We start from the raw sequence: 25,672 nt of genomic DNA, 5'->3' as shown, positions 1-25,672 counted from the left end.
TTTTTAAACCCGCAGCTTAGTAAATCTAGCCCTATGTCTCACTCACCCACACAAAACAACAGCACTTACTGGTCATACATTGCAGTGTCTCTCAGGAAGCATCTGACCTTCTCCCCAGGAAATGAGAGACTCAATGAACTGCCTAGCAGCCTTTTAACTGTACCTCATCTGGTGCAATCCCTGATTAGCCAGCAACTTGCTAGCTCTCTGGAGAACCCAAAATGGGCCATGTGAATGGAGCCCACACTTCTCTATCCATTTACAACCCCAGGAATCCTCACCAGTTTTTCCTAACGCTGAAAACACACTGTGAGCAAGTTTTCCCAAACACGACAATCTCCCTGGGGTTTTAACGTACAAGGCAGAAGCCTCTGAGATACATATCTGTATTCAATCTATTTCCCAGCACTTATGTGTGTGTGTGTGTGTGTGTGTGTGTATATATATATATATATATATATATATATATATATATATATATATAATCTCTATCTATCTATCACTAGGACAATGAAACAACAAGGCGCCTCATAGTGTACTATTATTAAAATAAAGCAAGATGATTCTGTGTGGTAATATGTGTACCAGATAGAAGTTTGATCAGAGCTCATAACATGTAGACATCATGTTGATATACGGAATCTTCCTTCTGGATCTCACAGCATATGCAAAATACATGGAAATCGATAAACACTTTGGGCTAGATTTACTAAGCTGCGGGTTTGAGAAAGTGGGGATGTTGCCTATGGCAACCAATCAGATTCTAGCTGTCATTTTGTAGAAGGTACTAAATAAATGAAAGCTAGAATCTGATTGGTTGCTATAGGCAACATCCCCACTTTTTCAAACCCGCAGCTTAGTAAATCTAGCCCCTTGTGTCTGGACCGACACTGTGACGCCCAAACAAGTCAGGATTTCAGTATTGGCTTATCATAATCCTTAGCATCGACCAGGCTTAGGTCAAAATATTCTTTTGCGATTCCCTGGATAGGAAGGGAGCAAGTTGCTGCACTGCACTGGTAGCTTTCTACTGAGCCGCAGTGGCTTGTAGCAGAGCTTTTGATTATATCCTCCATATTTCCTCCTGGTGCAGGAGATGGGCAGAATGTAGCTTCCTTAATCAGTGGACAAGATCCCATATCAGAATTCATAACGTTTTGAGATATGCAGTATTTTCCAAAAATTGCTTGCCTGTCCCTTTAGATTTTCACACAGTCTCTTTTTGACTGAAATTAAAGTGCAATTACTTGTATTCTTCGCCATATGTCAGATAATCAGACCGGGTTACTGTCTTCTGGGGTAGAGGACCTTATGTATAGTTGGATCTCTCTCTCTCCCTCTCTCTCTCTCCCTCCCTCTCTCTCTACCTCCTTGTCAGCCTTCTTGTTGCTGTGGAAGAGACAACTGAAAGCATGTACGTTAAATTACATTCCTTACGTCAACTTTGTGACACGTATGTCTCAGACCTGTATGTAAGTGAACCCAATATATATTGCTTTCCGTGTGTGTGTGTGCGCATATATATATATATATATATATATATTGGAAAAAGGGCGCTCATGTTGTAGTGATTAAGGAAATATATATAGAACTAAGGAATCAGCGTACGTTTTTCAAATAAAAATGGCGTTTGTGTCAAACGCTTGATGAAAGTTGCTGTTAACAGAATCCTCACTCCTCACCTAAGATCACTTCATTCACTATGAAGAAAATAAAGGTCGAAAACAACCGCCCATGTGTAAAAGCTTTTGACAGGTTATATTTCAAACAATAAACTCTTCCAAAAATAAACTAAAACAGGGCTTATCTGTGTCCGCAATGTTTTTGACTTCAGGGAGGTGATCCGGACCAGCAGGTAATAATGTTCCACAGAAGCCACGCTGCCAGTGAAAGATCTCTAACAGATATCAAATAAATGAGGACAAAACCCTTACATGCTTCGTCCTCCTGAACCTTATCAGGGGTATAATTTTGTCCTTACCACCTGCTGTTTTATACATAAAAATCTTAAGTGACCCTTCAATGTCACTGTCCTGTATACAGTGTAGACCTAGAGCTGAACTCACTGTTATATCATAGTTGCCTACTCTCCCAGATGCCTCCTGCACTGCTAAGAGGCACCGCAACGTCACTCAAATGATGTATGCGCTGGATGCTGATTGGATGATCAGTGGAGAAGACGAGGTGTGAGAGTGAAGGGATGAGGGGAGGGGGCTAAGAGATAGCAAGAGGAAGGATGGTGGGGTGAGAGGAGTTGAGGAGGAGAGGGGAGTATTATACCCATTTGCGTAAGATATACCCATGGGTGGAGCTAGACCGGGCAGGAGAAGCCCCCTTCAGCGCTATGCTCCTCTCATAAGTGTTCTTTGCACATTTTCCCTGAAATTGCTTTTCAGAAGTAGGCAAGTATGAACTGGGCTAGTGTTAAGAACTATGGAGGAGTCACAGGCAGCTTTCCAGGTCTGAATCCACATATGTTAAAAGGTATACAGTTTGTGTCCTTGCTGCAAAGATACTTTTATTGGTGATACTTTGTAGCTGGTCAATATTTTTGCTATGTGGAGACGTTTTAATTTGCTAAGATGACATTTTATTTTCATATCTTAATCATCACTTCACAACATCTTCTTGTGCAGTTAGAGCAAATACATTTCATCTCTTACAAATTTTGATCCAAAAGGAAGCATTGGACATGCCCAGAACAAGCAGGTTTATATCTGGATTGCTTTTTATTTTCCCTAACACAATCTTAACAATCAGGATTATACTTGAAAAGATCGTCCACAGCACTGCGTATATTAGTAGTTTTTACCATTTAGTGCTGGAATAATGCAACACTTCTGCTTTTTATAGTCCATCTGTCCTGTTCTACAAATTGAGCTGATTTCTCAGTTTTTGGGGCAGAACTGGGCTTGGCGTTTGCTTTCTTAAACTTGTCCGGTCTTGACCTAGCAAAATGTGGCAACCGTAATATAACCTCTAATATATGTAAATTTATAATATATAAACCCCTAAAACATAAAACAAATAGTTCTAAGAAGTAAATTGAAGCACAAAATATTTTTTTTATCTCTACTGTGGGTTTTAAGGGTTAATAAATGTTGTGCACCAGCTCAAGGTCGAGACAGAGCATATTATGTTTAGAATTTAATAGCTGAAGAGTGGCCCTGTTTTAAAGCCTATAGGATTTTTCACAAGAGTGGCAGTATTTAATCTTTTCTGGTAAGCTAACTGAAAATATAAATTAATCTTGTAATTCCCTTTTCCACATGAAACGGGGAAAAAATAACTACAAGATTGTTTATTTGTTCTCTAAAGTCATGACAGGTAAGCTTTGCAAGTTTCTAAAATGTTGCCTTTCCCTTATCTTGCAATGCTCATTCATAATTATGTAGCTACATACATCATGGAAGCCTTCTTCTTTCAATGTAGCAGCAACATATGAACTTGCTTTCTCAACACGAACAAGTTGCAATGAGCTTGGACAACCACAAGAGTGCACTGGCTGCTGCACAGGTCAGAAGAAAATGACAATTATTTTTTCCCTTTCTGGCAGTTCAGTCGCCTCACTGCTCAGCTTGCATGTGGAATTGGCCTCCTCTAACCTTTGGAATCCTGGCTGCAGTGTCCTCTGCTGTAGTAACAGGGGATCTATGCATAGATAACACTAAACAAGCATGGGGAAATGCAAAAGATTCTTTCCTTTTACTTCACCCCTCTGTATTAAATGCACGTGACTGTGGGAGAGGGTTAACACTGTATGTAAACTAACGGAAGCAGAGTTTTAATTTGAGTGTGATTAATTGTATACACTCGTTTGACTGTTATAGAAGATCGCATTATATTTGTCTCTATCCAAGTAGCAACAGTGAAGAAGACATCCACACTGCATGGGTGGAGGAGGTGAATATCAGCCTGTTGTAATATAAGCTACAATTCAGAAGGTTCAAGGATGTCCACTAGTCTGTACATTTAGGCTTATTAATTATTACAAAAATATAACTCCAAAGATACTCATTACCAGACAATGCTCTATTGTGTTACATTGCTAATAAATGTGTAAAATGTATTACTCAAATATGCAATACTAATTTGATCTAATCATTTGTCTTTTGTTCTTCTGCATAACACATCTTTCTAGCAAGTGGAAGGAAATGTTAAAGGGATTATGGCACTCAGTTTGGATTTATATTCCTCATTTCAGAATAGATGCTTTGGAGAAATTTGTCTCTTTTTGGAAGCTACTGCTCAGCCCGCTCTTGAATGCTGAGAAACAGCCCTAACTCTATGTCAACTTACAGTCTGTCGACATTTGAAAAAGATTTAACCTTCCCTGCATCAGGCCGCAGGATTACATGACTTTAATTTATTTTCGATAAATCCTAAACCAAGAAATCCCTTTGACAGTTGTTCCTTTGCTGCTTTGCCTGAACGTACAATGCTCATCTGTCGGTCTGGTGTATCTTTCATTCTTTTACAATTCTGATGTTTAAGGGAACAGTTACAGTACCTCCGATCAGCACTCTCCTCTTCTCACTGATGCCAAACCTGCTGAATGGAGTCAGCCATACTTGGATGTGCAAATAATGTTATGGCATTGATTAACTTCGCTATTGGACTCTAGTGTAATGACATTAAAAAACAGCTCTTCTACTACTATTTATTTTTCAGAAACAAGTAGAAGAATTTGTGCAGCTTAAGCATGCTTTGAATAAAGTTTCAAGTCTTCGACAAGCAGAAATTAGTACAAAAGCCACAATGCCTAGAATCGTACCATCAGTTTCAAGTATACAAGAAGTTGTCATACACAATAAGATAGCAGAGGTAAGTGCTACTGGGGATGGATGGGCTTGCCATGCTGAAGACAGAGAGACCTCAAACACTAGTTTTAGTAAACTGGCAATAATTTGTTTCAAGTAAAAATCCAAGTATCCATTTAATGCGGTTGCTGTGGGGTATTCCTGGCCGATGATGGCAATGTGTTACATTATCAGCCCACACCCTACCCTGGGATGCCCTCTTCAACCCGGTATGCCCACTTTTACTGAGTACCTCTTAATATGTAGCTGGAGATTTCCCTCCTTTTTGAGCTATTTAAATGATAATGCATGTGCAGGTTAATCCCCTTCAATTTCCATCTTTTTTAAAGGCTGAAAAGACACACGAACTCTGATGCTGGGTTCCTTGCAAAATGGCCGTAAATTATGCAACAAAAAAACTATGCATGTAAAAATAACATATTTCAACCCATATGCAAAGCGGTATACATCTCAAGATGCGTCGGGCTCCCCATCAGGAGCATATGTGTCTGGTTTACGCCAAGTTATCGTCAACGTGTATTTGGACCTGCCCTGTAGAACTCCTAAGAGGCATAGATGTGTGTTTCTGCATGAGCCTCATTTGCGTGAACACACCCTTACTGTTCTTGGCCTATGTCTAGCCCTTCCTTCCCCAGTCCCGTCACTCCAGTCGTAAGGAGGCGCAGGTGTCAGTGGCACGCAAGTCTGCAGCGGCACATATGCACCCGTTTTCTTTGGGGGCATGCGGAGTGCAAATTTGCTTAGTTTACATTGCACAAACTGGCGTAAGTTCAATTCCGCATTAGGCCCTAAAAATTAACAGTTCACATATGAAATATAAAAGTAAAACGCTTTTCTCAGTTTTACTCTGATGTTCTAATGCAGATTTGTTAACATTTAAATATTTCCTTCCCTCACTACCAGAGCTGCAGCCGCAACTGTGTCTAAACTGGTACTGCTATATGACAAAGCAGAAATGACAAAGCATGGTATGTCCGTTATGTCATTACTGTCCCTGACCACGTTTGGCACTGAGCAGCCACGCTCTGGTTTCTGAGCTCCTCCAGAACAAATTTAAAATTAAATATAAAAATGTACAGGCAACAATGATCTCCAGGATCATTCTCTTTCTCACACTCCTGATCCAGTCAGGTCAGCATTAGTCTATTTGCCATCTCTAATTATTACCATACCATGGCCACTAAATAGTGTGAACCACTGCTTAGTTACAGTACGGTGGCCACCGCTCGATTAATAATAAATATGTCAAGTAGACTGTGACATTACTCCATATATATGTAGACCACATACTGATCTATAATTGTGACTTCTTCAAATATTCACTGTAATACATAGAAAGAATTTGTTAATAGTATATCATTAAATGTTTTTTTAAATGAAATGATTGTATCAGTCATTTTCCTCCTATCCCCTTGTATACTACTGTTATGTAAATATATGCAGTTTTGCTGAAGAATTGGAAAAGCAGTCACTGAGAATTATTTTCAACAAAGTGCAAATCTGCAAAACCTATTGCAATAGTATTAGATGCTTACCTTACTTTTTACAGGATCTTGCACCAGCTCATTTGTACTTGGTTGGTAAATAACACTCAGTATGTTTTACTTCTTCAAATACAAGAAACATAATCTGACTTGGAAATGTATAGAAATAAAAGTGTATTTCTTATCAGGTGCAATCACAAAAATGTTTCTTGGGTTCTGCGATACTGTAGATTAGTCATGACTGTCCAGATCATCTGTCCAGGAGTTAAGAAGCACATACACTGTGCCAGCTGAAGTTTTATATTTAAAAGAGTAAAAATAAAATTTGAGTAACACTAAATCTGAATCTGTTTAGCATGGGATTACACAGATATGAGCATATTGCTTGCTAATGAATGTGTGTGGGGCTCACGTCTGCAGACAAACATTCAGGCACAGCAAGAGACTGAACATGAAGGTACAGTCACACAGAGAAAGGCTGCTAATGAAAAGGTTGAACATCAGGACACAGAGAAGATTGAACGTCATAAGGCAGATGAGGACACGGGTCCACTGCAGGATACTGGGCCAGTCACAGAGCGTCCTGTGGAGGTAGAAGAGGAACATAAAAAGGAGCTGGAGGAGGAAGAGATGGAGCAGGTGGGGAAGCCGGAACGCTTGGTGGAAGAACAGGATCAGGTGCAAGAGGAACAGGAGCAGCAAAGGCTGCCAGAACATGATCAGAGACCTGTAGGAAATGAAGAAGAAGATGAAGAGACCAACATGATGCAAAAACAGGAACATGCTGAGGTGAGGAACAGAACTATTGCACTATTTGGGCCAGAGTTATATCTAACGAGTAGCGCAGAAATAACAGCATATTTTCATAGTTAGACTTCTCTGTTCCATATATTTACCTATTTTATCACAACTGTTTTCATGGATTAATTTATATACATCTTCACACATTAGTGAGTGAAAATAGGAACAGTCTAATTTACGTTTGTCAGAGGAAAATTTGATCTGTTTAGAAGTACAGTGACCTCAAATAATGTACAATAAAGCAGTATTTGTCCATTTAGGGGTATAAATGAAGGCAGAGTGTCACTTAGATAGATAGTAGTGATGGATCAGATATCACCAGCGTATATTTGTTTTAGAGAATTACACCACTTTTCAAACAAGATATCATTATTTTCAGGTTCAAAGTATCTGTATAGGCATTGGAGTGACTATTGCACATTGTGGGCAGATTTAATGAACTGCAAATGTATATTATTTATATGACGTTATGAATTGGAACAAAAGCAGGCAAATTGTCAACCACATGCCCATGTGGTTGACAATGTAGAGTCCTTATAACATCAAAGGGAGGATTCTGAGATGGAAGAAAAACCAGGAAGAAAAGACATGGTGCCTGATTCATTAAGGCATGTAAATGCTGATATGTGCCATATTTTGTGTAACACTGCTTATGCCCAGAAACCAAGCATATGCCAGAGAACGCAGCAACGTTCAATTAATCTTCGAGCATGTCAAGGACCCTTACTACAGCCTACGATTTAAGGGATGTAACAGGGAGGGGACTGGGCGTATGCATGTAGTCAATGTACAGAAAGGGTGTGACAATCTCTAGCACACGCAGCAGCGTCTGATTTAAGCTTTGGGCATCTCTAAGGTACGTGATTTTCAGTCGCATCACTTGCACCAGCTACAAGTCTGGTGTAAGTTGTGATTACAGGTGATGATTGTTGCGTATTTAAGTAAGAACATGTGTTTCCAGTCAGGAACAGCGGTAAAAAATAATTTTATGTACTGTACACATCAATAACATCCTAATGTATTTTATGAAGAATTTTTTTTTTATTTTTATATTTCATCATTAATGACTATATTATTAACAGGTAACATTAAGTGAAAATGTTTTGTTTATTTCTGTGCGTTCTTTTGAGGCTTTTTATTCAGCAACAGGCGTATCTTTACATCCGCTCCTTGTTGAATACAGACGTGCGTATGCCTGTTGTACATGCATTGATTAAAAAAAGTACATTACGTTCTTTGCGTTTGTTGATGAATCAGGCCCATATACTGTATTTTTAACTTACTGAAGAGAGAGTCTTTGCTAATGAGTTTTTGATAGATTAAAAGGCTAAAATGCAGTGCATTTTTTTCATAAGCAGGTGTGCCTAGCGCATACGTGAGTAAACTCCCTCACTTCACCTTCAAGAACCAGAGAGTAGGAATGAGCTTACTTTTGTAATATTGCAGGTGCATATAAAGTGTACATCAGGCCTGTCCAACCTGCGGCCCTCCAGGTGTTGTGAAACTACAAGCCCCAGCATGCTTTGCCAGTAGACAACCTGTTGATAGCTGGAAGGGCATGCTGGGACTTGTAGTTTCACAAACATCTGGAGGGCCGCAGGTTGGACAGGCCTGGTGTACATGTTAGTAATTGTGAAAACAGAAAAGTAACTTTAAAGTCCTGCCTACTAGCACCTTAATACCACCCCGTTCATTACATCCAAAATATTGCTTGTTCTACTTATATCTTATGCCAATCGAGAGTGATCAGACCTCTGCACTGCCTTTATTAGGAATGTCACATGTGCGCCTGGATGGTTCAAAGGCTATCCCATTGACAGCATATAACAATTCCCAATTACTAGCACCTCTTAAACACACATAAAAGTCATCCCTTGGAGGGAAAGTATACCGTACAACCCCTCTTACCAGGGAATTCCAATGTAAATGCCCCCTCTCCAGTCCTGGAATCTCATTTAAAGGTCTTGTCCCACATTACTTCCTGTAAAACGGCCTAAATTCTGCAAGAAAATGTACATCACAAAACAGCATTTGCACTGCAGGGACGTATTTTTGTACTTTAGAAATTACCTTTGTATAATCCCTTTGTGTTTGTAGACAACACAGTAGTTCACTACTATTATGAAATGTACAATTAAACTATTTCAACAACCCATGTCATTTCTATTTTTTTTTTCTCTTCATTGTTGGTCTTATGGGACAGAGAGATCAAACACCTAAGCCTCAAAGCAAGTATAAAGCTGCCTACAAGGAACAGTTGCTGCAGCAGAAGCTGGCAGCCCAGCAAGAGGAACAAGCCAGAATCCTCAAAGAGAAGCAGGACTCACTGTACCAGCACAGGCTGAAAGAACACATCCTACGACAGCAGCAAATGCATGAAAATGACCTGGAGATGGAGAGGCAAAACAAGTACAAAGAAACCCACATTGCAGAGAAGCTAAGGTTTGGAATAATGCCTTTAATTATATGTGCTATTGGTAGCAATCTACTAGCTTATAGTAAAAGAGTTATGTACAAGAAAAGTGCAATATACTTTTAAAGAGACTCTCTTGAAAATGTGAAGCTTTTTTGTTTTGATTTTGGAGGGTTTTCGAGTGGAGGTTTTTTTTATTAGGTTATTACAATTTTTTTGCAGACTTAGAAAACTGTTGGGGGTTTTTTTTTTGCTTATTTTGAAACTGTTGGATCTTTGCATCTGATTTTTGCATCTGCGTATCTTCTAAGTGGCCACAAATATGTATTCGGCAGGCTTGCTGAATGACTGCATCACAGGAGGTCCACTCTTTTTACAGATGATAAAATATGTGGATGTGGTTATTGGTTGATCATGTTTTCAGACCCATCTTTTACACAAATCATCCCCAACTTTGGAGTTTGAACTACACAATTGATCTGTTCGCTCCTTTATTACTATCTATTTATTACTCTGGTGCAAGTTATTGCAGTTATTTTTTTTTCAAACCAAACAATATATCAAAACTGGTACCACCTCTACTATGACAACGTCAAATCTCTCCTCCACTGACATCCCCCCCCATGACCCTCTCCCCTTCCTTACTCTCTTGTGTGACCAACTGCCTCTCTTCTTTCACCGCACAGCTGTCCATAGCTTAACATGTCCAAAACAGAGCTTGTCATGTTCTAAATCATCACTTCCCCTCAAATCTCCCTCACAGTTAGTTAACACCATAATTTTCTCTTGTCTCCCAAGCCCGCTACTTTATTTTCTAATTTGACTCTACACACGGTTACTTTTCAAATCCAGTCATTCTCACAGTCCTCTTGTCTCAATCTTCAAATTAGGCTACCAAAATACTCTTTTTCATTCTCTCATCATCTCCCACCTTGACTACTGCAACCACCGCCTATCTGGAATTCCCCCCCATCTATCCCCACACAATCCATTATAAATGCTGCTGTAAATAATGCTCCAACACGTGATGCACAATGCTCCAAATCTCTACACCAACCCTGTTAGATCTACCTCTGACCTGTCCCTTGCCTCCGATAACCAACTCTAAACGACTTCTCCCGTGCTGCTACCCCTTTATGGAATTGCCCACCAAGCCCGATCAGACTCTCCCACAGCTGTCAAATCTTTAAATGCTCCCTGAAAACCCATCTCTTTTTTGCGGTTGCCATACTGCCGCCTAGGCTGCTTCACCAGTCCACACTGATAGCTGGCCTAATCTTCACTCTGAGCCACACTTATTCCTCTTGTTTCAGTTCTTGCAATTAGAGTGTAAGCTTTGTCGTGCAAAGTTGCTTTCATGTATGCATTTATATATTAACCTTGTATAGGGATATTTTATTTGTCCTTTTTCCCTATTGTCCGGTGCTGTGGAGCGCTGTGGCTCCCTACAGATGAACTAAAATAAACTGATATATATACTGTAGCTAGATGGAAACGCACCACATCTGATCATTTTGCTTTATGTGGTAAATACATCTCTGAACAAATTATATTAGATTTTGTTAAGCAGCTATGTCTGAAAAATCTTTTCCTGCAATTCTAGGGAACAAGCACATTACGATAATATGGACCATGACATTGTACAAGGAGAGGAGGAGCAGCATTTGCAGGAAGAAGGGGGAGGTAGGTTTTGCCTTCCTGCCTGCTGTAAAAACTTAATGTGACCAAACTAAGAACCACTTGTCCCATTGTTTTACCAAGGCCCCAATGCCAGAACCACAGTATATTGTACGAGGAGGAGAGTTTCTTGTGCGCAGAAATCAGCAGAAAGCTTATTTAATATACATCAATACAAGTGGAGGGATGGGAAAATTTTGTATGGTAAACTAACACAAATAAATGGTCAAATGTGCAGTGTCTTTGGCTTGAAGCCATACGTATGCCATTTCTATCTGGTTTCCAGGCATTTGGACACATGAAAACAAGATGAAAAATGCTGTAAAATAGAAAAAAAAATGCCTTTTATGGCACAATTCCCCTTTATGTCTTGACGGTATATTGTATTTTCCTATTTCCAGTGTAGCAAGTTGTATTTTTAATCTGTTCCCATTCTGTCAACTGAATTAAATCAAATCTTAAAAGTAATGTAAAAAAAAGCATTATAAAAACACGCATTTTTATATGCATCTTTCATCTTCCGATGTGAATACATAACAGACACAAGTCACTGTGATGTCAGGTGAAGTCCAGCTCTCATGCTTCCAGTATACACTGCTACGACCATGGCCACAGTACACTTTTGCTCCTGACATTCACTAGACCACTTATAGCCCACAGTGTATTACTGTCACCCGTGTTATACAGAGTGGGGTCACAGCCACATTGGCAAATGGAATTCAGATGTGTAAACTCTAAAATCTATGTTCTATGTTTGGTATACTTGTACAAAATGTGCATTTCCCTCTGTCTTTTGGGACAACCATTTCAGCTAGTGTTTTGGGAGGGTTAAAAAGAATGATTGTCTTACTATTATTTCCCTTACATCACCATACCTTCCTAACACCTATCTGTGCCCAGTCATGTCAGGGCAGAGAAGATCTAATCCAGCTTCCCACTTTTGATTTGCAATATCACAGATAGTAGTGACCTATTTTTGGATGCGATGTCAGCTAGCATTAGCGAGTGATCTATTTCTGCAGAGATACAGGGTGGGCATTGATCGTGTCCCCCTTACTTTACTAGTTTTAGGTGACCTTGTCATGGTAGCAAATAGATTAATAAAGCTTAAATAAATAAAAAATGGTCCCCTCTCCACCCAGGTCGCTTTTTATCCATCCAAAAAGATGTCAACCATTTCCCATGACACTAAAGGATTTTGCATGCACAAATGCATAAAAATTATGCAGATTACATATAGCCCCAATCCTGCAAAATTAGGAATATTGCCTTAATATTTGTCTTCCAACTATCAGCAATATCTCCACTAACTCCCATGCTAAGAATGTCTCCACAAAGATTTCAGTTACAATATACTTTCAAGTAAAAAATAAGCTTCGAAAATTGCTTCAACCAATTCTAATCCCTATAACTCAATCATATGGTGTAAAAATGTACATATATGTGGTATCTCTTCTCTCTGGAGAACTGGCTGGTTACATTTTATGCAGTTTTGTAACTTACTTAAAAGTAATTTTTGGAATTATCATGACAAATATGTTTATTATTATGATTTATGTCCTTTTTTTTATCTATTTTTAAAGCCCATAAAATAAAATAAAAAATATTCATTCCAATATGGTACTAAAATAATGCTTTATCTGTTCCCAAAATACTGCTGTTAAAGACAACAAATTAAATTCCCAGTTAAACAGGCTCATATCCAAAAACATACTAATAGGTTAATTGGCTGCTATCAAAATTGACCCTAGTCACTGTGTGTGTGTGTGTGTGTGTGTGTCTGTGTGTATCTTAGGGAATTTAGACTGTAAGCTCCAATGAGGCAGTGAATGAGTTCTCTGTACATCGCTGCGGAATTAGTGGCGCTCTATAAATAGCTGTTGATGATGATGATATCCAACTATTGACCTGGTCATAGAGGGTAGAAGAACACCTTTGCCCAGTGTAGTTTTTACACAATCTTAGGGGTATATTTACTAAACTGTGGGTTTGGAAAAGTGGAGATGTTGCCTATAGCAGCCAATCAGATTCTTGTTATCATTTATTTAGTACCTTCTACAATTTGACAGCTAGAATCTGATTGGTTGCTATAGGCAACATCTCCATTTTTTCAAACCCACAGTTTAGTAAATATACCCCTTAGTGTGTCTAATGTGGAGCCAGACAACAGTAGGTCCACCAGCAGGTATTGTAGGTGTTATATACTAGCCTATTACATCTATATATCTTTTCTGCTCACTTGGGACATTTTAGGTTTTGATTGGAATATACGGCCATTTCTATTTTTATCACGGTTTTATTTCAGAAATTAAAAATATAAGCATTTAAGAAATAATTTGACTTGCCAATCCTGGTTAAGCACAGACAACTGGTTGTAGAAGTGTTTTGTTTTGTATTAGAACAGTTTTTAATTATTGACAATGAAACATTTGGTTGTGTCCTCTGGTTACAAATGTAAGATCACTGCAGTGCAGAGCTGCAGGCTGTATTTATCGCTCACAATGCAGCAAAGCAAAAGCTCAGAAAAAGAGATTGTCTCACCTTTATTACTCCATGTGCAGCAAAGGCAATAACTGAAATACAATTACGTAATGGAGAGCGGGATATAGACTCCTGGATGTTGCTGTATAATTCCATCCAAGGTTCTATTGAAATACTCTGCTAACCGAGAATGACCCTTCAGTGGGATGAAGGTAGCAGCCTTTAAGCACTGAAAATGAATGAAAGTAAGCAAGGTTAATATATAAAATATGAATTTAGTGGTTGTCCAATAATGTTAGTTTGTATCCTCATGGGGTGTTGCCCTTTCACGTAGAGGGATGGTAACTATATCTCTGACTGTGCGACTTTCTTTTATAGTGCCATGCAAGTGAACAACGCTGTAAATGAGGAAGTTGTACATTGACTTTTCATCTTTGAACCTTCATGTACAGGGAAACTGCTACTCAGGAGCTGCAATGGTTCAAAATGATCTAGACAAAAGGGCATATTGTTTGCATATTCAAAGCGGAAACCTAAGTTTGCAACATCATAAATAACCCCCAGTTTATATGTTATCGTATGTCATGGTATTAATTTAGGTTGTGCATATATTTATTGCACCTAGGGTTTATACAATGTAGTATACTCTACATCTTATTAACCTGGGCTATGGCTTTATCATTTTATTATTTCACTGCAGAAGCAGGTGATTTCTGTAAATGTTAATACACAAGTTCTCCATAGTAAAACCCATTTAGAAAGGTAATCCTATACAATGGTCCTCTTGTCTCAGTTACATCCAGTTAAATAGTGTCAGAGGCCATTCATCTAATAACTTGCTCCATCACCATTTCTAATTTGCATAGTGCTGGGGGCTGATAGTTAAGTGATCACACTGACAGGAACAGAATTGAGGATAAAGCATCATGATCACTTGGCTGGTCACACCACATACACCATCAGACCCACATTATTTTCTTCATATAATATATACACCTAATGTCGTGGCATTTTATTCCAGCCTATGAAAGGGACAATCACCACGATGAAGCAGAAGACGTAGATGATGCAGCAAAAGATGCAAATGAGGATCAAGCCATGGATCCAGAGGCTGTGAGCAGAGAGCGACATGAGGTGTGTGATATATTGCAGTGCTGTAAGTAGAAGGCATGATGATATATGGAGATCAGTGAGATGAGAGAACCTTTTCATATTGGTCAAACTAAGTTAATGAAAAGCTTAGCAGCAAGCGGAATGTTGTGAAATACAACAGATGGAATGTCACTATGCCTTAAATGCAGGTGGCAGTAACCCTGACTGTGTGTCTGATGATAGCACGCACAGAGGTCTAATGAAGCATTTTAATCTTGTTCATTGATTGGTTTCAGACAGTTTAACCCTATTACCGAGGCTGTGCAGAGCAGCTGTAAGTATAGCCATTAAACAGACACCATCATCAAAATGATGAATAATATACAGATGGAGCAGGGTTTATTATGGTGCCATGGCACATTACGTTTTTTTCAATGCAATGAAATTCCCTGAGATTTTCACAGCTAAACTATACTTTCATATGATCCTCCAGCTAGTCCTGCGCCATTGTAAACCTTTCATTGCTGTTATCTTTGCTTCATCTGTATGTAGGTTAGATTTATGTGGCTATTTATCAAAAGGAGAAAAACACTATTTCCAGCGCAAAAAGGGTGTTAGGGATAGTAGGAATTCTCTCTGTCTATGCTATGAAAGCAGTGCCATCGCTGGCGGTGGCCCCCAACGGAGAAAAGATTTGCCAAATCTCGTCTGTGGAAGCTTTCCTGGTGCAATCCTGCTTCTGCACTCCGCTGTCTCAGGATTGTGATAGCAAAAGAATAAAATAAAAAAATGCCTTATTATTTCAATAAAGCATTCTTTTCAATAGTTAATAACTTTACAATATTTTTAATATTTTATTTTAGAATTTATTTTTTATCTTCGTGAAACTGAAAGTCCAAGCCTGGGCTTTCAGTTCCACTGTGCATGTGTGAACCAGCTAGTCGCTGAGACTGGCCCAGCGTAGTGGTAAGTTAAACCTTACCGCTCCTGGCCTGTGTCGCCGGACTGGCGAGTATCAATATCTTATTAATAAATTGTGGCAATAATTTATTCTTTATTGATGCAATAAGTGGTGCTAGAAAATGAGCCGTATCACTGCAGAGCGATGAATAGGCCAGTTAGAGAGCACAGTCATAAGTGTCTTCTATAAAAACAGGTTTGTGCAAAGGTTCTTATTTTTACTGCTTATTGTTGGGAATAAATGATCCAGCGTGATGGAGCTTTGATTGTGATATCTGTAGCTCTACGCCCTTGTCTTTATTGTCTTGCCACTTCTCACTGTACTGGAAAGCAGTAGGTAGCTGTATTGAAGTACATTAACCAATAATGTATGTCCATAGCGTAGGGAGAGGTGAGCCTTGAGTACCTAGAAGAAGAGATACAAGTAGGGACTGACTGTTGTGTCTACAATTTTATCTCTTGTAACGTTAAGTACGGAACACTACTATATATTTAAAAGCATACAACAGAAAACAAACTATTTTCATGATATTCCCTGCAGATCCATACAATCTCACTTCATGTCCAACAGGAACAATGGGGTATATTCTTTTTTTTTTTGTTTTGCTCTCTTGACAGATTGGTTCTGTTAGACAAAACATTCTCAAAATGTTTAAACTGATATTTTATACTACAAATAACCCCAATTTAGAAGAGACCTGTAAGGACGATGAAACATAAATCATGCAGTTACTTATGTAAATATAATATGAATTAGTACAGCCAGCTCCTTGGCAATAAAATCATATTTCAATTAGGAAATGTCATCTGCAATGAGAATTTTTAGGAACATAGTATGTGATAAGTCTTTTTGTTTACTGTGATCTCAGTGGTAATTAAAGCTTGGTGCTTTATTTAGTGTAAACAATGAATATTTCCTTTGTGTGAATGGAACATAGGAGACAAAGGAGATTAAGCTAGTGTAATAAATGCGTTTCCAACGTGATGGTAACATGATTTATGCCCATACGCCAGGCTGCGGCAGAGGATGTCAACCCGGCAGATGATCCCAATAACCAAGGGGAAGATGAATTTGAGGAGGCAGAACAAGAGCGAGAGGAGAACCTGCCAGATGAAAATGAAGAGCAGAGGCAGAAGCAGAGCCAGGCAGAGAAACAAGAGCATTTAGTGGTAATAAGTTTTGGCATTACTAAGTAAAGTGCCAGTGGAAGGCACTTGGAGGCAGAAGAACTCCACAAAACAAGAGCCTAAGAGAAAGCCAGGAAACCCACAGACTTCATCCTGCTTTCCAAGCAGATACTCCAGGAAAATACAGTGTTATGCTTCACTTGCAAATCAAATGGCTAGCGACTTTTTTTTTGTATATTACCGCAAGACACTGTAATTATTTTAATGACATTCTCCTGTTTACTCTGCATCACAAATAATAATACAATGAAAATAATTTCAGCTTATGGTCTTAACAGCAAGAAGTCTAACTAATGCTGGAAGTGCGCAGTTTGCAGCAGTATATTAAATGTGCAAACACTTCAGAGAATTGAAAGAGTAAATTAAGTGTGTGGCAATCTCACCTGTTAGTTTTGTTTAAACGACCAAGCGCACCGACTGTAATGCCATTTGAAGCATGCATTTCATGTGGTTTCATAACATTCTTATGTCATGTTCTTTGTTGTTAAAGATGGCTGGGAATCCTGACCAGCAAGAGGATAATGTTGACGAACAGTATCAGGAGGAAGGAGAGGAGGAGGTATACATAAATTATAATTATTTTATTAACACCACACAAATTAACACCAGCAAAGTGATTTGAAATTCAAAATGCAATAATCCAGATATGATGCTCCCTGTTTACATGAAACCAACGTGTACAAGAGTCAAGTGACTGCAGCTAATTTGATGACTGGCAGCGTAATTTATGGTTCATCTAAGATTACTAGGAATAAGTGTATTCATTGTTTGTGAGACTGAAGTCCCGGTTGCATAGATTCTGTTCAGAATTAACAGCACTTGTGTCCAAACTACACATAACTTACTCACAAAGGGGCTCATGTAGAGTTGGACGCACTTGTACACTGTATGTTAGTCCAGCTCTACAACACGCATATGTGGCTTGACAGTGGTAGTAGCAGGCCCTGCCAGAACTTGCACTGCACATGCACCGTTCAACCATAGTGCTTCACTTATTCTGATCCCTGCTCTGTTCAGAGCCGGGAATCGTAAAATACAACCTGTAGGTAATTAACTCTTTCAGTAGCCAATGCAAAAGTTACATTGCCCTATTTGTGCAATATAATAATGTAATTAAGTGTGATATACACAACAGAGAATAGTGTATTGACAGTGTTATTAATAAATGTGATACTCCTGTTTACCATATAAAATATAATTAAATTAAGTGAAATAAGACGCCAATCAGAAGCAACTAGCTGATACTGCTAATTGTCATCATCATTAGTGTGTCTAGCTGCACCTGCAAGATATATGCCACCTGACAGGTGTCCATGAGTCTACGTCAAGGTCTACCTAAGTCGGGATTACATAACCACGTCCTTACTGTACTGGACTATGTTTGCTGCCCATCACCCCTGTACTCTTGGGAGCCCTGTATTGATTTTGTTTGTCATCTAGCACTGGACCCCGTGTTGAATACTAAGCAAAACATGTTAGTAGTTACAGCATTGTCAGGTGAATATTTACAGACATTAGTTGGCATTGGATATATGAAAATAATTAAATCCTTAATCTTAAATTAGACTGACGTATTTAATGGTTACCTATATGTATTTAGGTCCAAGAAGATCTGACAGAAGAAAGAAAAAGAGAACAAAATGCTGAAGAACCATATGGGGAAAATGTAAGGACCATGGGGAGAAACATAACTTGGTGTCAAGTTTTATATGAAATCTTAAAAGAAAAGTCCAGATAACAGTAATATTTTTGCCAATAAAGTGCCCGCTGCCCGTGTTCACCACCGCTACTGCACCAGATACTACTTCTTTGCTAACAGCAACAAGGAAGTTTGAATGTAAGTTGTCTGCATTGAGGCTGTAGCGGATATGACAGCTGCTCCCACTTGTCTAGTTAATTCCAATGACAACCCTTCAATATAGGCAATGTACAGTCAAACTTCTAGCTATTAGCCGAGGAAAAGCATTGGGTGCAGCATCAGCAGGTACTAGTATTTGCTGTTCCTTGGAGCATCCTTGCCCGAGACTTCGTAGTTCTACTAATTGGGTACTAATAGGGTGTATTGGCAAAATATTTCTCTTTTTGTATTTATGTAGTGACCTTGACCAAAGTCCTATAATGCACAAGTTACAATTTAAACATTGTTAATTAGAAAAAAACACAACTCATAATAAAATCTGTTTGCTTTAACTCCGAGTGATTGGCATATTACAAGGCAGATACCCAGTAACCCAGTTTCCTTACATTGTCTCTGAACCTAAACACTGCTGGGAGTTCTTCATCTAGCACAGTTAGTACGTAACTTTCTTGGGTGTTTAATACTTTGCATATGTCACATATGGCAGACAGTCACATGACCACCTCACAAGGAACCACCTGTGGCCACTTTCTGTGGAGTTTCTTTCCTTCAGTATCACTTCCTCTTTGTGAGAGCAGTGTTCTCCCCAGAAAATGTTGCCAGCCGGGTGGCATTAAGAAGTTGCCGGGTGAGGGCAGTGTAGTACGTTGCAATAATATTGAAAACTGTTGGAGATTATTGCCCACACCTGCCAGGACTGGTCAGACTGGTGGTCAGTGGTGTAACACACACTGCTGGCTGTAGTACTCACATATTACCTGTTCTAAGAGGATAAACAATGGTTTATTCTATTATAATAGGCCTCTATTGGGCTCCAAGAGCCGGGTGGTAAGTAAAACAGCCGGGTGGAGCACTCGGGAAATAGGTGCTGGGGGGAACACTGGAGAGGTAGAAAGAGGGCAGATGATAAAGATTATAGCATCCAAAGACATTTTTCTTTATGTAACAGAATCAGCTAAATGTCCTAATGATTGTCATTGTCATATCTTGGGACAGCTTGGTGGCTAAGTGGTTAGCACTTCTGCCTCACAGCACTGGGGTCATGAGTTCAATTCCCAACCATGGCCTTATCTGTGTGGAGTTTGTATGCTCTCCCTGTGTTTGCGTGGGTTTCCTCCGGGTTCCCCGGTTTCCTCTCACACTCCAAAAACATACTGGTAGGTTATTTGGCTGCTAACAAATTGACCCTAGTCTGTGTCTGTGTGTGTGTGTGTGTGTGTGTGTGTGTGTGTGTTAGGGAATTTAGACTGTAAGCCCCAATGGGGCAGGGACTGATGTGAGTGAATTCTCTGTACAGCGCTGCAGAATTAGTGGTGCTATATGGTGATGATATCTAGGTACTATACTAATACACTAACCTCTATTGTTTGACACAGATGAGTGTCACTGGTTCGAATAGGTTGCATTTTCATACACTGTGCAGGCGATTTCACCTACTGATCTCTAATTTTGCTTCCTGGCAGGATGGGGGAAAGCAGATTGGCGCAGAGAGGAAACATGAAGCTCTACATGAAGAGCAGAAAGAAAACCATGAGGATAACTATGAAGAAGAGGAGGAAGAAGAGGAAGATGTAGGTGCTGGAGCAAAAAGCAAGCGTCGGGCAGAAATGTGATGTCCTGTAAAACCCACACATTACAAATTCCAAGCTGGCCTTTTTCTGTCCTATTCCTTTTATATTTTTGTATTAGATCACATGAATCATTTATAGAAAAGCTGTATTTTATTACATGATGCTTCTTTTTATTAACTCTAGGCTTTACCTAAAACTTCTGAATGCAAAGGCTTGCAGAAGGCTGTTATTAGCAATCCTTTTGGTGAGTGGAGTGGAAATATGTAGGAGAGGACGTCCTCCTACGCACAACAATGCAGTATATAGTAGTATTGAGTACTACCATCTTATAGATCAGTGACTTGCACTCTGTTTTAGGACAGTGTAGTTCTGTGCCTTACGTCCCTTTTATTAGAGGGAGTTCAGACATGTACCTGCTATATTTATTATTTGTAATATATCCAGTAATCAAGGTCTTCTTGAAACAATTATGCAATCATGATCTAAATAAACCTTTAGGGGAATGAAAGTACGTCAAGAGGAGCAACGCTGTTGCAAATGACTTAAACCATACGCAGAATGATAAAATAATGTGTCATAATATATCCTTAGGGCCCCTGTGAGTACCTCTTCTGCTATGACAATAGCACTCATTATAACTGAGAAGCAGGACCTGTATGTGCATAGTCCATACAACAAAGGTCTCTGCTGTCTAAGCAATGCCTTCTTCACTCAAAATACATAGTTTTAGTTATATTCAGCTTCTCTGTTACATTGTACATTAATATGACCATTACTTCATTCTATTCATGGAAGAGCAGTTTCCATTGCCAAAGGGCAGCAATAGCATAAATTGAGACTCTAAAATGTATCATGCAGAAAGGTGATTGAGGTGTTCAGAAAATATAGCCCTGAGTCTGCTATTCTGTCTAATAGACCCTAGCACATGGAGACATTTTGGTTAATTGTTATCTGTTACTGAAAAGAAAACTAAACCACAAATTAGGAAGGTAAGATTCATTGTTTATTCCTACCCTGACATTAAACTGCAGCTCTTTTAGGGTACAGCAGGATGGTGCAATCCTTTCACCATTTAGATGAAGCCAGATTGCACATATTTAGGACACTGTCCTAAATGATTAAGGTATATGATAACGTTAATTATAATTCATAATACCTAGTTATTCTTACGTGGATGCCTCAGTCCTTGTGTAGGAATCCACCGGTCTGCAGTCTGTAAAGAACATTTCTGTGCCCTTGGAGACTTGCAACCAAGCAGCCATAGAAGTTCTGGCTTGCCAGTTCTAGACAGAGTAGCACCCCTCTCCTAAGACAGTCTTCTTTTTCTGGTGGATAGTACAGACAGCATGCTGTGTAATATTACCAAAGCAAAACGTATGGGTTACTTCACAGACTTTATAGTCCTGTCAAAAGAGTTGCCTACTCTCCCGGAATTTCCAGGAGGCTTCCGAATTTCGGGGAATCCTCCCGGAAGAGTAGACAGCCTCCCGGACACTTGTGGTGGCGAGGCTTAATCATGTCATGCAATTGCGCATATTAAGTCACGCCCTCGCAATGCAATGATGCAAATTTCGGTTTTTTAATAGTAGAGGGGGCAGGGCTATGGTGAAGCGACAGCGTCACCACATCCCCCCTACACTTGCTTCCGGAGAACAGGTTTTAAAAGTTGGCAAGTATGGTTAATATTAGATCTTTTTTCCTTATGACAGTCTCACTAGAAAATGACTTATTTGAAATATTTGTTCACGGAATCTTAATTAACCATGATCATTCCTCAAATCCAGGACTGTACAGTTATAGAGTGTGGAGTTGTGCACTGAAAGGCTGTAGTATTACTACAAAGTGTCTCTTATGTTACTCTGACATATAAAACATTGTTAGTCTCCTTGGCACTGCTGAATGTGAGATGATTGGAAGCATTTTCTTACTGTACAAAGGTTGCCAGAGTAAGTTATGTGAAACTTATAGAAAGTAAATTGTTTTTCAGTTTGAAATTTGATTATATTTCAGATCAGGGGGTAAATGTATGAATCTCCGGATTCTTCATCTCAGGCGTGTTCAGCCTCTTCAGCGCTTAAATTTAAAGCTGCGCTGCATTGTAAAGGGAAGTTTCCCTTTACAATGCAGCGCTGCTTTAAATTTAAGCGCTGAACACGCCGGAGATGAAGAATCCGGAGATTCATACATTTACCCCCAGGTGTTTCACATTAGTAGGTCACAACCCACTGCTCATAGACTTTAATTGTCTATTTTAAATGGACATTTTAATGAAAAAGTTTTGTTCTTTTATCTCGTCTTTATGAGAAAGTAAAGGTACTTCCATGTTGGATTGTGTGTAGCCAAGTGAGTGTTATATTATTTTGAAAGTAATTTCAACACTTGGTACTTTTTTTATTCTTTTTTTTTCACATGGTAATCCCTGCTCCCCATGTTAGCATTAGTATATATGAGTAGAATACAAGTTATTTTACTGAGCATTTATGGAGAAAGTGAAAGTGGACACTTTTAATATTTTGAATCTTCAGCAGTGTTGTTAGCTAGATGGGTGTTTACCCTCAGTGCATAATGGTTGGAATTACACATTACATGCGAGTTATATCTTTTACTTGCATGCGTTTTTACAATTTTGTATAATGCACTGAGATTGTTCTAAGTAGTGCACGGAGTTATTTACAAATGCATAGGTGAGTCACCTTAGAACTAGACCTTGCACAGCTTTCTACCTTAGCAGTCAGGAGTATTGGTGTCACTATGCGGTTAATAACCTTCTTCTAGAAGAGATGTACATTTTTTAAATGACCCCAAAGCAGTAGAACAAATTCTTAACATAGTCAAATTTGGCACTAGTGAAGAAAGCTAGGCAGCACGGGATACGTGACTGGCATTCTGTGTTTCTTGCCCCTGCACTGTAATAAGCAGTCATCTTCAGTCCTAAATACTAATGTTCCCCTAAAGTGTGGAACGTTATACCACTTTGAGTCTTAAAGCTGATGATACAGATAGATCACCTTTTTCCACATAGCGCTTTGACTTTGTCAGTGATTTTCTCTTGTACCACCATTAACTGTGTCCTTGTTGGAAATGATCTGCACTGTGCCTGTAGCTCATCTTATGGTACAGTTTAGAATGGTAATGAATGTGCTATATCTTGTTGCCTGTAGTGCTTTCTAATCAGCAGCAATTCAGGTTATGCAAGTGTATTTACATACTGTATGACACCATCTTAAACGGTTGATGGTAATTCTAAAATAATACTCTTTACCTCAGATCTTGATTACTGTTGTGCGCAAATCAACAGTCTCTAAAATGGTACTAAACTGGAGTTGGATTGCACATAATTATTTTAATATATATTTATAGATAATTGGATGTCATTGGGTTCAGACTGAGGAGCATAAACACATAGAACACCGATGTATACTTTCTCTGATCCCTCATATATATATATTCTATGAACATTTGACTTGTTGGTAAATAACTGTACTCTAAATCTTTTGTATTAAACTGCTGTAAAATTATCTAAAAAGAGCAGGCATACTTAAGATCTCTAATTAACCAAACATTAAGTAACGTCTCATCAGCTTGGAAACTAAAAGATCCTAGCAGTACATGCTGGGACTTGTACTCCCTCAGTATCCAAATTTCCACATCTTGCCTACGTTTCTTCTAAACATATGTAATACATTGTGCCCAAATATATTGCAAAGAATACATTATTTATATTGAATAATTTACCAAAAACTGAGGAACAGTGTTACACCATAAATGCCTTACTGAGTTTCAACCTGTTGCCATAATTCTCATTTAGTTGTTCTGTAAAACAACAATTTATAGCCTTCATTCTAGACGAACACAGGTATCAAGAACAAAAACTGTCACAATCGGGGATCAATAATATACATTTCACTACTACCTTATGTAAACACTTTAATATAAGGGATATAGCTGAAGTGAGTCATAGGTTGTGGGAACAAAACAATACTCTACATAAGTAGAACAAATCTTTGGGGATTTTTTTTGTTTGTTTTTTTAAAATGGTTTGATTCAATATTTACATAACGTGCAGGATTTGATTTATTCCCATCAAGCTTTAAAAACAAAGCAATTGCTGTTTTTTGTACATTAAAAATATTAAGCAAAACTATTTGCAATGTAGTTGATTAGTTTGATCTGCCTATTATACTTTTAGGCATTGTATGTCTTTTCACATGACTTTCATTTATTTGAATTACATATATGAAGGAACTATGATGCTAGAGAACAAGCAAGATAGGAAAATGAACTGTGCAATCATCCTTGTAATTAGTGCTAAACAAAAACAGTTCGAAAGCCATTATATTTTGGCTCTTTCAGAGCTCACAAATTAATTTGTGAACCAAAATACAGTAACTTTATTCAGAGGGAATTATTTGTTATTTTTACAATTGTGGTTAATAATGTCTTTTTGTACCTTTTTTTTTTTAAAACAAAAATAACAACTTACGTTTTTAAGTATTTTTTTTATTATAAAAAAAACCCTAAATTTGGTTGACCCAGGTATAAAAGTTTGGAAAATTGACACAGCCCTAATATTGCAAATAATTCAGCAAACTGAAGTGCTGCAGACTGGTTTATCTCTTGTAATAGTCTCCTTGTACCTCCAAGCTCTATGCGGCATTGGGAAGCTTATCGCACCTATGCAACGTTACTGTTCTTTATTCTATTTTATAATGTGTGAGGTTTTATGTGTTTCTTTAGGTGCTGCTGATTAAACATAGGAAAGTCGCATCTGTTTTTACATTGGCAGGCAAGAAATAAATTGTCATCATTTTATATTTAAATAAGAAGTAAAGGTTGTTTCTTTGTTTTGTAAAATGTATAATATGTACATAAGTGTTTCAGAAAACAAAGATTTTTTTATGTTTAGTTTGTATTTTCATTGATATTTCTGGCATTAAAATGGTTCTGCAGTCTAACTCCCAACAATGTTGCTTCCTATACAGGAAGCAATAGATGGACTTCCAACAATAAAATGTTTATCAGGTTACCATAAAACTGCTGTGGATTCTCCTTTCTCAGCCTACATATCTGTATACCTCCCAGCATACTGTATAGTCGCAGAGGTAGAAGTACTGTCCAGAAGACTGACAGATTGTAAGCCTGCATCACCTATACCACAGTACATTGAGGCAGACAACTTGTGGCTCCCTGGGGATTGTTTAAAATATCTGGGTAAAACGGGAACGTCAGGGAAACACAGATAAACAGGGTTTTAGATACGGATGGTTAGAATTATCATTACTGTGGGCACAAAGTTTCACCAACCCCCCAGTCTGATATGTTCAGGA

General features: G+C 38.6%; 1 protein-coding gene across 4 annotated transcripts in view; it reads left to right on the top strand.

Moving 5' to 3' along the window:
* The window catches only part of GOLIM4 (golgi integral membrane protein 4), an 89,412-nt gene extending 64,033 nt beyond the window's left edge, over window positions 1–25,379 (top strand). Inside the window, exons 7-16 of one of the 4 annotated variants that reach the window (XM_075202087.1) lie at window positions 3,433–3,516; window positions 4,672–4,824; window positions 6,725–7,093; window positions 9,309–9,547; window positions 11,122–11,201; window positions 14,698–14,789; window positions 16,743–16,898; window positions 17,407–17,475; window positions 18,517–18,582; window positions 20,238–25,379. In XM_075202087.1, the coding sequence (XP_075058188.1) occupies window positions 3,433–3,516; window positions 4,672–4,824; window positions 6,725–7,093; window positions 9,309–9,547; window positions 11,122–11,201; window positions 14,698–14,789; window positions 16,743–16,898; window positions 17,407–17,475; window positions 18,517–18,582; window positions 20,238–20,387 (1,458 nt within the window). In that variant the 3' untranslated portion in view covers window positions 20,388–25,379. Of the gene's footprint in view, window positions 1–3,432; window positions 3,517–4,671; window positions 4,825–6,724; window positions 7,094–9,308; window positions 9,548–11,121; window positions 11,202–14,697; window positions 14,811–16,742; window positions 16,899–17,406; window positions 17,476–18,516; window positions 18,583–20,237 lie in introns of all 4 variants that reach the window. The other 3 variants (XM_075202086.1, XM_075202088.1, XM_075202089.1) reach the window with 3 other exon arrangements.
* Window positions 25,380–25,672: the final 293 nt, after the last annotated feature.

The sequence above is a fragment of the Mixophyes fleayi genome, chromosome 3, assembly GCF_038048845.1.
Source record: "Mixophyes fleayi isolate aMixFle1 chromosome 3, aMixFle1.hap1, whole genome shotgun sequence".
Taxonomy (NCBI): domain Eukaryota; kingdom Metazoa; phylum Chordata; class Amphibia; order Anura; family Limnodynastidae; genus Mixophyes; species Mixophyes fleayi.
Note: the sequence above shows the minus strand (reverse complement) of the source record. Positions and strands in the feature narration are given on the sequence as shown.